This window comes from Myxine glutinosa, chromosome 2 (genome assembly GCF_964187855.1).
Source record: "Myxine glutinosa chromosome 2, kmMyxGlut1.1, whole genome shotgun sequence".
In the NCBI taxonomy this organism is placed as follows: domain Eukaryota; kingdom Metazoa; phylum Chordata; class Myxini; order Myxiniformes; family Myxinidae; genus Myxine; species Myxine glutinosa.
This window is the reverse complement of record NC_136262.1, coordinates 139,548,598-139,561,195: the sequence shown is the minus strand read 5'-3', so window position 1 is coordinate 139,561,195 and position 12,598 is coordinate 139,548,598. Positions and strand designations below refer to the sequence as shown.

Genomic DNA, 12,598 nt, shown 5'->3' with positions numbered 1-12,598 from the left:
TCAAATAACTCACAATTTTCTCCAAAAATAAGTTGAAATTGACAAAAGTCTTTGGTCTCCACAATTCTTTATTTCACTTAATATTACAGAAGCTTTGTTTTTGATTCAGAACTTAATATATACTTTTAAATCAGAAAATAAAAAGAAATGGCATTGACAAAATTATTGACACCCAAGACTTAACATTTGATAGCACAGCCTTTGGACAAAATAACTGCAGTCAAGCACTTCCTATAGCCATGAATGAGCTTCCTACACCCCTCTACTGGCAGTTTGGCCCATTCTTCATGTGCAAACTGCTCCAGTTCTTCCAAATGTGAAGGGTGCCTTCTCTCAACTGGTGTTTTCAGATCTCCCCACATGTGCTCAAAGGGATTGAGATCTGGACTCATTGCTGGCCACTTCAGAACAGTCCAGCGTTTTGTCTTGAACCATTCCTGGGTGCTTTTTGAAGTGTGTTTGGGGTCATTGTCCTGCCGCAAGACCAATGACCTTCGACGGAGACCCAGCTTTCTGACACTGGGTTGAGCATTGCACTCCAAAATTCCTTGGTAATCTTCTGATTTCATGATGCCGTGCACACATTCAAGGTACCCAGTGCCAGAGGCAGCACAGCAAACCCAAAACTTCACTGAACCTCCTCCATGTTTGATTGTAGGGAAGGTGTTCTTTTCTTTGAAGGCTTCATTTTGTTTTCTGTAAACATAGAGATGATGTGCTTTATCAAAACGCTCTGATTTGGTCTCATCTGTCCACAGGATATTCTCCAAGAAGGATTTTGGCTTGTTCAGGTGTGTTTTGGCAAACTCCAGTCGAGCTTTCTTATGTGTCTCTCAGCAGTGGGGTCCTCCTGGGTCTCCGAACATAGAACCTCCTTTCATTGAGTTGACGATGAATGGTGTGAGTTGAAACTGTCATACGTACCTTGTGTCTGAAGGTGAGCTTGAATCTGTTTGGCAGTTGATTGAGGTGCTTTCTCCACCATTCAAACAATCCTTCACTGCAATATTTGATCAAGTTTTCTCTTGCAGCCATGTCCAGGGAGTTTGGATGCAGTGCCATGGGCCTTAAACTTCCTGATAACATTGCATATGGTGGACACAGTAACATCAAGGTCTCTGGAGATGGACTTGTAGCCTTGACATTCCATGCTTGGCTCCAATCTTGTGTCTGACCTCCTCAGACAATTCTCTGGTTTTCTTTCTTTTCTCCATGCTCATTGCGGGACACACAGTGCCACAAAACAGCAGAATGACTCTTTTTCTCCATTCAAACTGGTTGAAAGAGTGATTTTTATATTGCAGGCACCTGCAACTCACCACAGGTGAGTTCAATTCCAAAGTAAAGGAGAATCACCTGCTTGAAATCTAATTATTTCTAACAACTTCTAAAAGGTGCCAATAATATTGTCCGTGCCATTTTAGGATTTCTGTGTGGAATAAGCAAAGATTTAGTAATTTTTTTCAGCTTTTTTTGTTTTGTTCCATTGCAAACCAAAGGAATGCAAATGTGGATACCGAAATATTTTTTATTTCAACAATTTTCTGGAAGAAATGGTGCATTATTTGAAAAAGGTGCAAGGGTGCCAATATTTTTGGCCACGACAGTATCTCCCGATGTCCCTGTTCTATGCTGTTGTTGTTTCCCTCTTGTCTCCGGCTCCCTTTATGATATGTTATTTGTGTTAGCGCCTATAAGAGCCTCGACGTAGTATGCAAAAACAAACAAAGAAATGGTCAGCCTGACGGTGGGATGCACTCTCGTGCCAATCTAGTCAGCCCGTCGCCTGCACAGTGGGAGATGGGACCTTGCAATCTATCACTTATGTGTGTGTGTCTGTGTGTCTGTCTGTGCCTTAGCTTTTTACCATTTGAACTTTTGTCATCAAATTTTCAACAAAGGTTTATTTTGAGAATATGGAGAAGACAAATTAATAATATGGTCAAACGGTTGAAGGGAAACGGTCACATAAAGTCATCAAATTTTCATCAAATGACCTGAAAATTTAAGAAGTTGCATTTTGGGTCACTTCATTGGTTCACCAATCAAAAGCTGGAATCCATTTTTTTCTGAGAGCTTAATGTCAAAGGTCAAGGCTGTATAAAATATAAATATGTCAGTCATATCAATGTCAATGACCCAATCCATCGAGTGTAACCTGTGTTCGATCAAGAAGGTCAAAGGTCACTGTCACAACATTGTCAATTTCCATCTGCTTGACTTGAAATTTGAGCAGAGTTTGCATATTGGGTCACTGAAGCCCATTGCTTTTGAGGTCAAAATGTCAAGGCCGCCTAAAATCTTCAATATTTTAAATTATTTTTTTAGCTATTTTGCTCATGTTTAGCATACGGAAGAAGAGGAAGAAGAAGAGGAGGAGGAGGAGGAGGAGGAGGAGGAGGGAGGAGGAGGAATAATAATAATAATAATAATAATAATAAAGGAGTCTTATATAGCCCCATCAAGCAGAGTAAACGACCCTCATGGCGCTTTACATTATCATGCGAACGCACACACAAACACAAACATACACACACACAGACACACCTTCACTCTTGCCCTATTCCTCTCCCTCCCCATTCAAAACCCACAGATGTGTACTCTCCCCTCCTCCCCCTCCCTCCCCCACACATGTACACAGACATACTCTCGATCTCTGTCCCACCTCAAACCAAAGGGAAAACAGGACTTAGACTTTGAAAGACTTGTGAAACAGATAGGTTTTGAGGGAGGTTTTAAAGGCAGGAATAGAGTCAACATGTCGAACAGAGGAAGGCAAGTCATTCCAGAGCAGAGGTGCAGCAAAGGAAAAGGGTTTCTCGCCAAACGACTTGGTGCTGGTGCGCGGCGGCTCTAAGGTCATAGAGTCGTCGCTTGAACGAAGCCGTCGCCGAGGTTCATAGAGAGTGAGCAAATCGGAGAGATAGTGAGGTCGGAATACAGACGCTTTCTAGTTTTGTAATGAAATCATTGACTGCAAAATAACCATGTCAAAGAAAAATTGAGTCCGCATTGAACAAGACATAAAGAAAAGGTATTCATTGAAATAAAAATCACGATAAGTACCAAAGACTAAGACATTATTTGGCACCTGAATCTTTAAAGTTGCAAGCACAGATTTTCTTATACCAACAGAAAAGTAAGTCTGAACTTCCTACCTTCTGAATGTAACAAAGTCTTCATTTAATTTTTGGATAAAAAAAAAAAGATTCTATCACACTTGATGGATGTCATGGTTTGTCAAAAACAAGACAAGAAAGGAAGGGAAGATTTGGAAATATCAGTTATCGAATCAAAATCCAAACAAGGACAGATACATTCAAAGTACACCGCCCCCATGCCAAATAATTAAATATCCTTCAGCGCGGCATTGCCGGGGCGCCCCTGGCGCCCGGCAATACCGCCGTGCAGCTCATACAGGCTGCATTGGGAAGGAGAGGTGCGCAATAATTGATTGATTAATTGCATAATTAAAATCAATAAAAGATGATCATAAAATATTTTCTTAATCAATTGGCTAATAGCATAACTAAACCACTAGTGCTTCATCCGAAGATGTATCTTTTAGAAATTTAATTTAAAAAGTCATTAACAAAAAATTAAATAATTAATTTATTAATCGATGAATAATTAATCTTTAAATGATTAATCAATAAATCAAAAATATCCTTTATAGCCAAATCACTTGGTCATCGTCATGTCCAAATATTAGCTTCTCAGCTCAAAAGGTGCCTGAGATATTGCCCAGATGAGAAATAAAATAAGTAAATAATTAATAATGAAAATAAATAAATAATCATCATAAAAAAATTAAATAGTTAATCAATTCGCTAATAGAATACATAAACCACCACCATTTCATCCGAATCTAACTTTAAAAAAATAATTAATTAAATCACTCATCGAATAATTAAATAATTAATCGATTAATTAATTAATCAATAAATCAAAAATAGCCTTTACAGCCAGATCACTTGGTCATTGTCATGTCCAAATATTAGCTTCCTAGGTCAAAAGGTGCCTGAGATATTGCCCAGATGAGAAAGAAAATAAATAAATAATAAAGAAAATAAAGAAATAATAATCATAAATTTTTTTTTTTATCAATTCGCTAATAGAACACATAAACCATCACCATTTCATCAGAATCTGTAACTTAAAAAAAAAAAATTAGTCATTAATCGAATAATTAAATAATTAATCGATTAATCAATAAATCAAAAATGGACTTTGCAGCCAAATCACTTGGTCATTGGCATGTCCAAATATCAGCTTCCTAACTCAAAAGGTGCCTGAGTTAATGCCTCGAAGAGAAAGGAAATGTATAAGTACTTAATTAATCACTAATAATTAAATAACTCATCAATTAATTGATCAATCAAAAAACAAAAAATACCGTTTTTGAAAAAGTACTTGCTCACTATCGCCCGGACAAACAAGAAAACAAGAAAGAAAACAAGAAAACAAAAACAAACAAACAACCAGAGTGAAAACTGAGCACTCCCTTTCAGCATGCGTCACTGCCGAGCCCCCTTCGGTGCCCGGCAATGACGTTTTGCAATGCCTGGAGATGGCATAGGAAAGGAGCCGTGTACAATACTGAGGTTTAGGTAAAACAATATCTTTACTTTTAATTTTTAAGGTTCTCAGGTTGATGGAGGAGCTTTTACCTGCAGAAAGATATTAGGCAAAAACAGACAAATTTGACTGGAGACAAACACAGCCAACGACCTTAGATGAAGTGAAGATGCAACATCCCTGGGCACTCGAGATGCCGGCTACTCCATCTTGACATGTTGCCTCTCTCTCCACAGACATTGAGGAGGAATCTATCCATCCCCTTGCCCTCCCAAGAATATCAAACAATGGGGTTTTATCCATGTTCCATCCTCGAAATGGTAAGGGTCAAGTGAAAAACAACATGTGCCATTATTAAAATCTTTGGACTCGGCCAGCATCAAAATCGGTCAAGGTTGGAATACATAGAACTGAGAATTTCTCAAAGGAGCGTTTTACAATCATCCATGAACACTGCGACATGTCAAAGGTCATGCATGATGGGTCTTTTGAAACCTCATCAGAACTCACAATCGCCAACAAAAAGTCGGCATCATGTCGTGAGTTTCATGAAATGTTCAACGCAGATCCAGCTGACTCACTCATCCCGTAACTGCTGACTATCACTCATCTGGTCGAAGGACATTGACCAAGGTGTGCTCCTTGGACATTGACCAAGGTGTGCTTCTCCTTCAATGCAAAGTACCTGTGCACAATCTATGTGTTGTGAAGACTGATATTTGTGACTGTGATTTCAAGTGGATGGATCACCCTACGATACAAGCCTGGACCTGGCCACAGGTGACAATGATAATTTTCGATATTTGAAGTCCCACCTGCATGGCCACCGATGAGGAACTGACTAAAGCATCGAAGACATGGCTGGAGGAGCAATCTGAAAACTTTTATTTATTTTTCCAAGTTGAATGGGATATAGAGCAAGTGCGTGTCATGGCAGAACAGGAGAGGAAAGGAAGGCTTAGAATCCTGAGCCATTAAAGAAAAGACAGAGAAATAAACTCGGCATCCCAACATGGTGGCATTCTTTGGGTCAGAAGAGACAGAAGGGCAATAAATAAACAGAGACCAAAAGTAACTATTGAAAACCATTGCAGGTGGTGGAGGGCAGGGATGACAAATACACAAAGCTTATGAAAGGTACATACATTTTAAGGGGGGCAGCAGTGGCGAAGGTTTAGATCGCAAATGAAAGATCGATGTGTTCATAAATCTATGTTTATCCATCTATGTTTGAAAAAGATTTTCAAAAGCAGAGGGAAGCTGCAGGTCATTGTAACAACGTTTTTATTAACATGAGTTCAGTTAATATTCTTTTACAACAATAATCATGGAATCATTTACAATAACAATATCTCAGGTTGAGGCTGAAGTACAAGGCCTGTTGCTCACACATCACAGGTAGGTCCAGTGGCCTCATTCGGTCAAGCTCGGCCTGCACTCTCAGATCTCCAACCTCCCCAGCAATTCCTGGATGCACATGATTTTCCAGTAACCCACTCCTTGTCAAACTTCCAAAATGCAGGTTGACGAAACACCTCAACTCTTGTGACTCACTTCTCCCATCCATGGAAACACCCTCCGGAAGCTGTTCAATCTTACTTTTCCTTCCAGTTTCAAAGCAAGTGATACACCTCCAGCTCTTGTCATCCTCAATCCTTATCCACAATCTTTATTACCCCCATTGCCCCTGCCTAACCCAACCCTTTTACTTGAATGTTGCTGTGTTTCCTATCGTTTTCTCCTGTCAGTTAATTCACTCGCCGTTCGTACCCTACGTCACCACTCTTCCATAAGCCCCAAACTTGTAAAAAAAAAAGAAGAACCCCAACCTCCCCCCCCACAAAGAAAGTTAAAGGGTACAAAAAGTCACCTGTAAGAGTGCAGTTCTGGAGCTCTTTTGAAGACTTGAAGAAAGTCGAGATCTTTCCAAAGCTGGGGGATAATAATATTAAAAAATAAAATAAACATCTACCACCACCTGCCATCATCAATAAAGGCATTTGGTTTCTGCATTCCAAATGCAATGAAAATACGATAAGCCACATAAAGAACGAGAACAAGGAGCTGATAGTCTCGGTCCCCCGTCTTTTGGGTGGTCCAATTAATAAATATGAATGAATGGAAAATATGGTGGTACGAGGAAAATATATCTGCAATATGAAAGCGAAATGTTCAACAGTTTTTGTAATATCGCGTACACATGCCAAGTTACCAAGATGGTTGCCATGGCAACATAATTCAGCCAATCACAGATGTGATTGAATCAGACTGAGCTAATGCCAGGGGGAACAGATACCTGCAATATGAAAGGTAAATGTTCAATGCTTTTTCAAAATATCTCGTACACGGATGTACAGTGCATTCAGAAAGTATTCAGACCCCTTCACTTTTTTCACATTTTGTTATGTTTCAGCCTTATGCTGCAATCGTTTAAATTCATTTTTTCCCTCATCAATCTACACTCAACACCCCATAACGACAAAGAGAAAACAGGATTTTAGAAAGTTTTGCAAATTTATTTAAAAAAAAAAACTGAAATATCACATTTACATAAGTATTCAGACCCTTTGCTATGACACTTGAAATTTAGCTCAGGTGCCTCCCATTTCTCTTGATCATCTTTGAGATGTTTCTACACCTTGATTGGAGTCCACCTGTGGTAAATTCAATTGATTGGACATGATTTCGAAAGGCACACACCTGTCTATATAAGGTCTCACAGCTGACAATGCATATCAGAACAAAAACCAAGCCATGAGGTCGAAGGAACTGCCTGCAGAGCTCAGAGACAGGATTGTGTCGAGGCACAGATCTGGGGAAGCCTACAAAAAAATCTCTGCTGCATTGAAGGTTCCCAAGAGCACAGTGGCCTCCATAATTCTTAAATGGAAAAAGTTTGGAACAACCAGGACTCTTCCTGGAGCTGGCCGCCCGGCCAAATTGAGCAATCGGGGGAGATGGGCCTTGGTAAGAGAGGTGACCAAGAACCCGATGGTCACTCTGGCTGAGCTCCAGAGATCCTGTGTGGAGATGGGAGAAACTTCCAGAAGGACAACCATCACTGCAACACTTCACCGATCTGGGCTTTATGGCAGAGTGGCCAGACGGAAGCCTCTCCTCAGTGAAAGACACATGAAAGCCCGCTTGGAGTTTGCAAAAAAAGCACCGAAAGGACTCTCAGACTGTGAGAAACAAGATTCTGTGGTCTGATGAGACCAAGATTGACCTGTTTGGCTTTTGGCGGCCATTTTGCTTATGTTAATTAGAAGGTAAAAAACTCAAAATTCGGCTTGGGAACCGGGTTAATCGAATTCAGCATACCTGAATTATGTTAAAAAGTGAGGTTCCCAACTTTTACCCAAAAATGCACCTAACATTCACATTTCTCAGAAATCCGTCTCGTCTATGTGTCCTGTGCCTGAACCCCCATATCATACTCTGGGTGGAAAGTTTTTTACGAGACCGTCCTCAGCAGCAGAGGGTGAATGGTAGCTTATCAAAGTTATCAATCTTGAATACTGGTGCTCCACAAGGCTGTGTATTGTCACCTCTACTGTTCAGTTTGTACACCAATGGATGCGTGGCTCTTAAAGAAGTTTGTAACTTTATGAAGTATGCAGACGATATCGCCATTGTTGGCTGTCGTTCCGATCAATCATCCTTTGTATCTTTCCCTCGATGAGATTGACATATTGAACAAGCATTCTGAGTATTGCGCTGCAATACATGTCCCCTACCGGCAGTCTGTCGTCCGGAAAACACCGGTCGGGGACTAATAAGCCCGCAAGGTCACTCCGTGAAGCAGCCTGCACGTTGATCTGTACTGTGTGGATTATATAATTACCAACTCACGGTCTGAGGTAACTCGGCTAAAAATTATCCGATTTGCACCAAATAAAGTTTATGAATGGTTGCACAGACCCCTACTTCTCACTAAAAGTGGAAACAGAATGTAAATTGGAGTTAAAATAACCCTGCAAGGTCGCTCCATGGAGCAGCCTGCTCGTATTGCACTATGTGTGAATTATATAATTACCAACTCACTGTCTGAGGTAACTCGGCTAAAAATTATCCAATTTGCACGAGATAAAGTTTATGAATGGTTGCACAGACCCCTACTTCTCACTGAAAGTGGAAACAGAATGTAAATTGGAGTTAAAACAAGGAATGTTAACAGCTTTGACTTACCGCACTCCAAATTATAGTCCGGAAAACTGTTGGGGAAATTCCCAAAGTTCAAAGTGCCATAACTTTGTCAAAAATGATCGAAACGTCGTGAAGTTCGAACTTGATCTGTAACTTATCATGAGGAAACCATGTACCAAGGTTGAAATCATTAGCATTAAGAGTTTAGAAAAAACGTCCGGAAAACTGTTCTTTGCGTGACAGACTGACAGACAGAGGGACGGAGTGCAAACCTATAGTCCCCACCAGTACACCGGTACACCGGTACACCGGTAGGGGACGAACAAGTGGTGTGGGGACTTTTGTCTTACTCTGAATGTGTGCAAAACAAGAGATGATTTTGGACTTTCGGAAAGGTCACAATCATCTGTAACCATAAATGGTGATAAGGTGGAAATTGTTAGCAAATTTAAATACCTGGGCACCATTATTGATAACAAGTTAACTTTTGATGGAAATACTGATGCTGTGCACAATAAATCAATGCAAGGATTGTATCTTCTCAGGAAGTTGAATTCATTTGGTGTTCGCTCACGTGTGATGCGGATGTGAACAAATTCCTTACTGATCAGTATTTTGTCATTTAATTCGAATTCCTGGTACAGTTATCTTAATGTGCGGAATAAGTCTTCCGTTGGACTTCCGTTTCCGGTCTTGCTGGTGAGGGTTCGTTTTTTCGCAGCTCCACACGCTCTCCATCGAAATCGAAGTTAAGTAATTGTTCCCATTTGTATTTTCGTTATAACTGTATTTCTTTTATGGTGTATGTACGTATATTGTCCCGACAAAGATTTTCGGTGCAAATCTTTCATACCTGTATTGAAAATCGTGTTAATTCGTGTCGTCTTGAGGCCTTGTACAGTGTACACTGTACAACCTTGAGGCTTTGTTTTTCTCTCAGCGCCTGTCGTTTGTGATCCAATAACTTTCGTTCTCTGTTTTCGCAGTCTTTCCACCCCAAAGCCTACTTCCTTATGTAAATCTCAACTCAAAAAAACAAAAAAAAAAGACATTACCTTCTCTGTGCTCATTCGTTTATTCATTCTTATTCGTTCGTTCGTTCTTCGACCACGTGTTTCTCCCCCATTTCCCCAGATAGATTGTCAAATTTCAACTCGTTATTTTATCGTCCATGCGATATTGTTTGATTATAGTTAGTTTTGGTTTGAATTTCCTGTAACTCGTAATTAATTAATCGTGTTCTGCTCCTCGTGTGTGGCCTTGTAGTTGTACCCCCGTCGGTGTTTTGTTAACTTAAGCGTGTTTTGCTTGGCTCTTGGTTTTTTCCCTTCTACCCCGAACATAATACTGTCTAACGTTCTAAATCCCCACCCACCCCCCCCAAAAAAAACAAAAAAAACAAAAACATTTATTTTATTTTCTCCACGTGTACTGTTGTCTCATCCTGTATTTTCTGTCCAGGTGTGCTGTTCGCCCCACCCCCATTATCTCCTTGCCATCCACCGTTTGCCCTGTTCACGTGACTCGTGGTGGTCCCTCTCGGCTCTCCCCCCGTTGGTATTTTTGTGCATATAAGATTGTTCATAGTTCTGTTTAAATATTTTTAAATATGTTTAACCTTTCCCCTTCTGTGTTTTATTCAGTGGTATATTACAACACGCTGTTTTTCTTCCTATTTAAAAGGTTTTTCTCAATTTCCTCTCCAACTCATTCCACTTCAAAAAAAGGAAATTCAATATCTTATACGTCTCCCTCACTACATGGTCTAAATTCACATTCATTCCATCCCTCCTCCATCGTTCTGAATCGGATTGCTAACTTGAAAATCACAACAAACCCAATTTGTTATCAATGTTCGTCTTTCATTAATCATCCACTTTCTAAACTCCCCTCTTGCCCCTCCCATCCAAATCCCCCCCCTTGCACCTACACTCCGAAACTTCCCCCTTGCCCCTCCACTCTTAAACTCCCCCCTTGCCCCTCCACTCCTGAACTCCCCCCTTGCCCTTCCCCTCCTAAACTCCCCCTTTGCCCCTCCCCTCCTAATCCCCCCCCTTGCCCCTCCACTCCTGATCTCCCCCCTTGCCCCTTCCCTCCGGGACTCCCCCCTTGCCCCTCCCCTCCTAAACTCCCCCCTCACTCCTCCCCTTCAAAACTCCCCCCCAATCCCTCCCATTCAATTCTCCCCCCATACCATTCCTCTCCAATTCTCTATCCTCCCCCCTCCTCCTCCAAGCTGCCTCCTCCCCACTTCGTCTCCCTTCTATCTCATACCTCCACCCCCCCAAACCTTCTACTTTCCTCTGCCCCCCCCTCAAACAACCCTTCACTGTGCCGCATCCCTTCACCATCAAACCTTTCATCCTCCTCATCCTTCCCTTTCTTGGAACTCTTCTGCAACATCTGAAACACTATCAACTGCTCTCCCTACCTCCCCCTCTCATCCTTCATCTTACCCTACTCCTCCCCTCCCCTGTCCTGTACCCGATGCTCCCCCTCTCTCTTCATTAACGGTATGGACCTCAAACATCCGGGGCCTTCGCTCAAACCTGACTGATCTCTCCATACAGGTTGCTTCTGACAATCCAGACTTGATCTGCTTAACAGAGACTTTCCTCCTTCAAGATGTCTCTGATTCCTTAATATCTCTTCCTGGTTACTCCCTCCTCCGGTATGATAGACCTGAGCCTCGGCCTGGTGGTGGGGTGGCTATCTTTGTCAAAAACTCTCTTCCTCACTCTCCTTGCACTGCTCTCTTTCCTCCTCACCCGCAGGAGTACCTCTGGTTACGGCTTCCTCTCCGCTCCCACCTTTTGTTCATATGTGTTCTGTACCGTCCCCCAAACAGTGATGACTCCATCTACATTTCAATGTCTGACAACATGGACCAACTTCTATCCACTCATCCCAACTCTCTCTTCCTCATATGTGGTGACTTCAACTGTCATCATGCCACCTGGTTGGGTGTGGGTTCTCTCTCACCAGTCATGGCACCTCAGCAAAGGACTTCTGTGACTCACTGGGATTGACACAATCTGTCAATTTCCCGACCCGGATCTCAGCCAATGGAGTAGCTTCTCTTCTAGACTTGGTTATGACAAACTTCCCTGCTAATGTCTGCTGCTCTTCTTCTGCTCCAATCGGTTCTTCTGATCATGTGCTTGTCAAAGTGGACATCTCTCTGGCCATTCTCAGAGAGCCTCCTCAGCGTCGACGAGTCTGGCATTTCACTCAGGCCGACTGGGACGGTCTTCAAGCAGCCATCAATCGTCTGGATTGGTCTCCCATCTCCACTGCCTCTGACATCAATTCTTCCTGGGAATTCTTCCAAAGCAAACTGATCTCTCTCATGCACAGATTTATCCCATCTCGCCTTCAATTGTCTTACCCTTCCTCCCGTCCATGGTACACTGAATCTTGTGGTGAGGCAGTTGCCCTGAAACAACTTGCCTTTGCCTCTTGGAAGGCTAATCCAAGTGAAGGAAATCTCAGTTCCTTCCACCAAGCTCGGAACAAGTGTGTGTCTACCCTCAGGAGTGCCAGGAAGCACTATCTCTCCTCACTCAAGAATGAACTCTCAAACCTGTCTCCTTCCTCCAAATCCTGGTGGCGTCTGGTCAAATCCGTTTCTGGTGTTTGTTCCCCCTCCATCCCCTCCCTTACCTCAAATGGCCACACAGTTGACATCGCACGTGACAAAGCCGAATGCCTCAACTCTGTGTTCGCCTCAAAATCCTTAGTCCCAAACCCATCTCTCTCTGTTCCCACCTTTCCCAGTCGAACCCAACTGCTCCTGGACTCTGTGTCCTTCTCTCCTGACAAGGTGGAGGAGTTTTTGTCAAACCTCGACTCTGATTCTGCAACTGGACCAGAC

At 42.1% G+C, this 12,598-nt stretch overlaps 1 protein-coding gene across 2 annotated transcripts in view; it reads right to left on the bottom strand.

Moving 5' to 3' along the window:
• Nucleotides 1-12,598, bottom strand: part of TRPM7 (transient receptor potential cation channel subfamily M member 7) — a 250,871-nt gene that overhangs the window by 40,422 nt on the left and 197,851 nt on the right. For both annotated transcript variants that reach the window (XM_078771748.1, XM_078771749.1), the window contains one exon: nucleotides 6,449-6,510. In XM_078771748.1, the coding sequence (XP_078627874.1) occupies nucleotides 6,449-6,510 (62 nt within the window). The remainder of the gene's footprint in view (nucleotides 1-6,448; nucleotides 6,511-12,598) is intronic.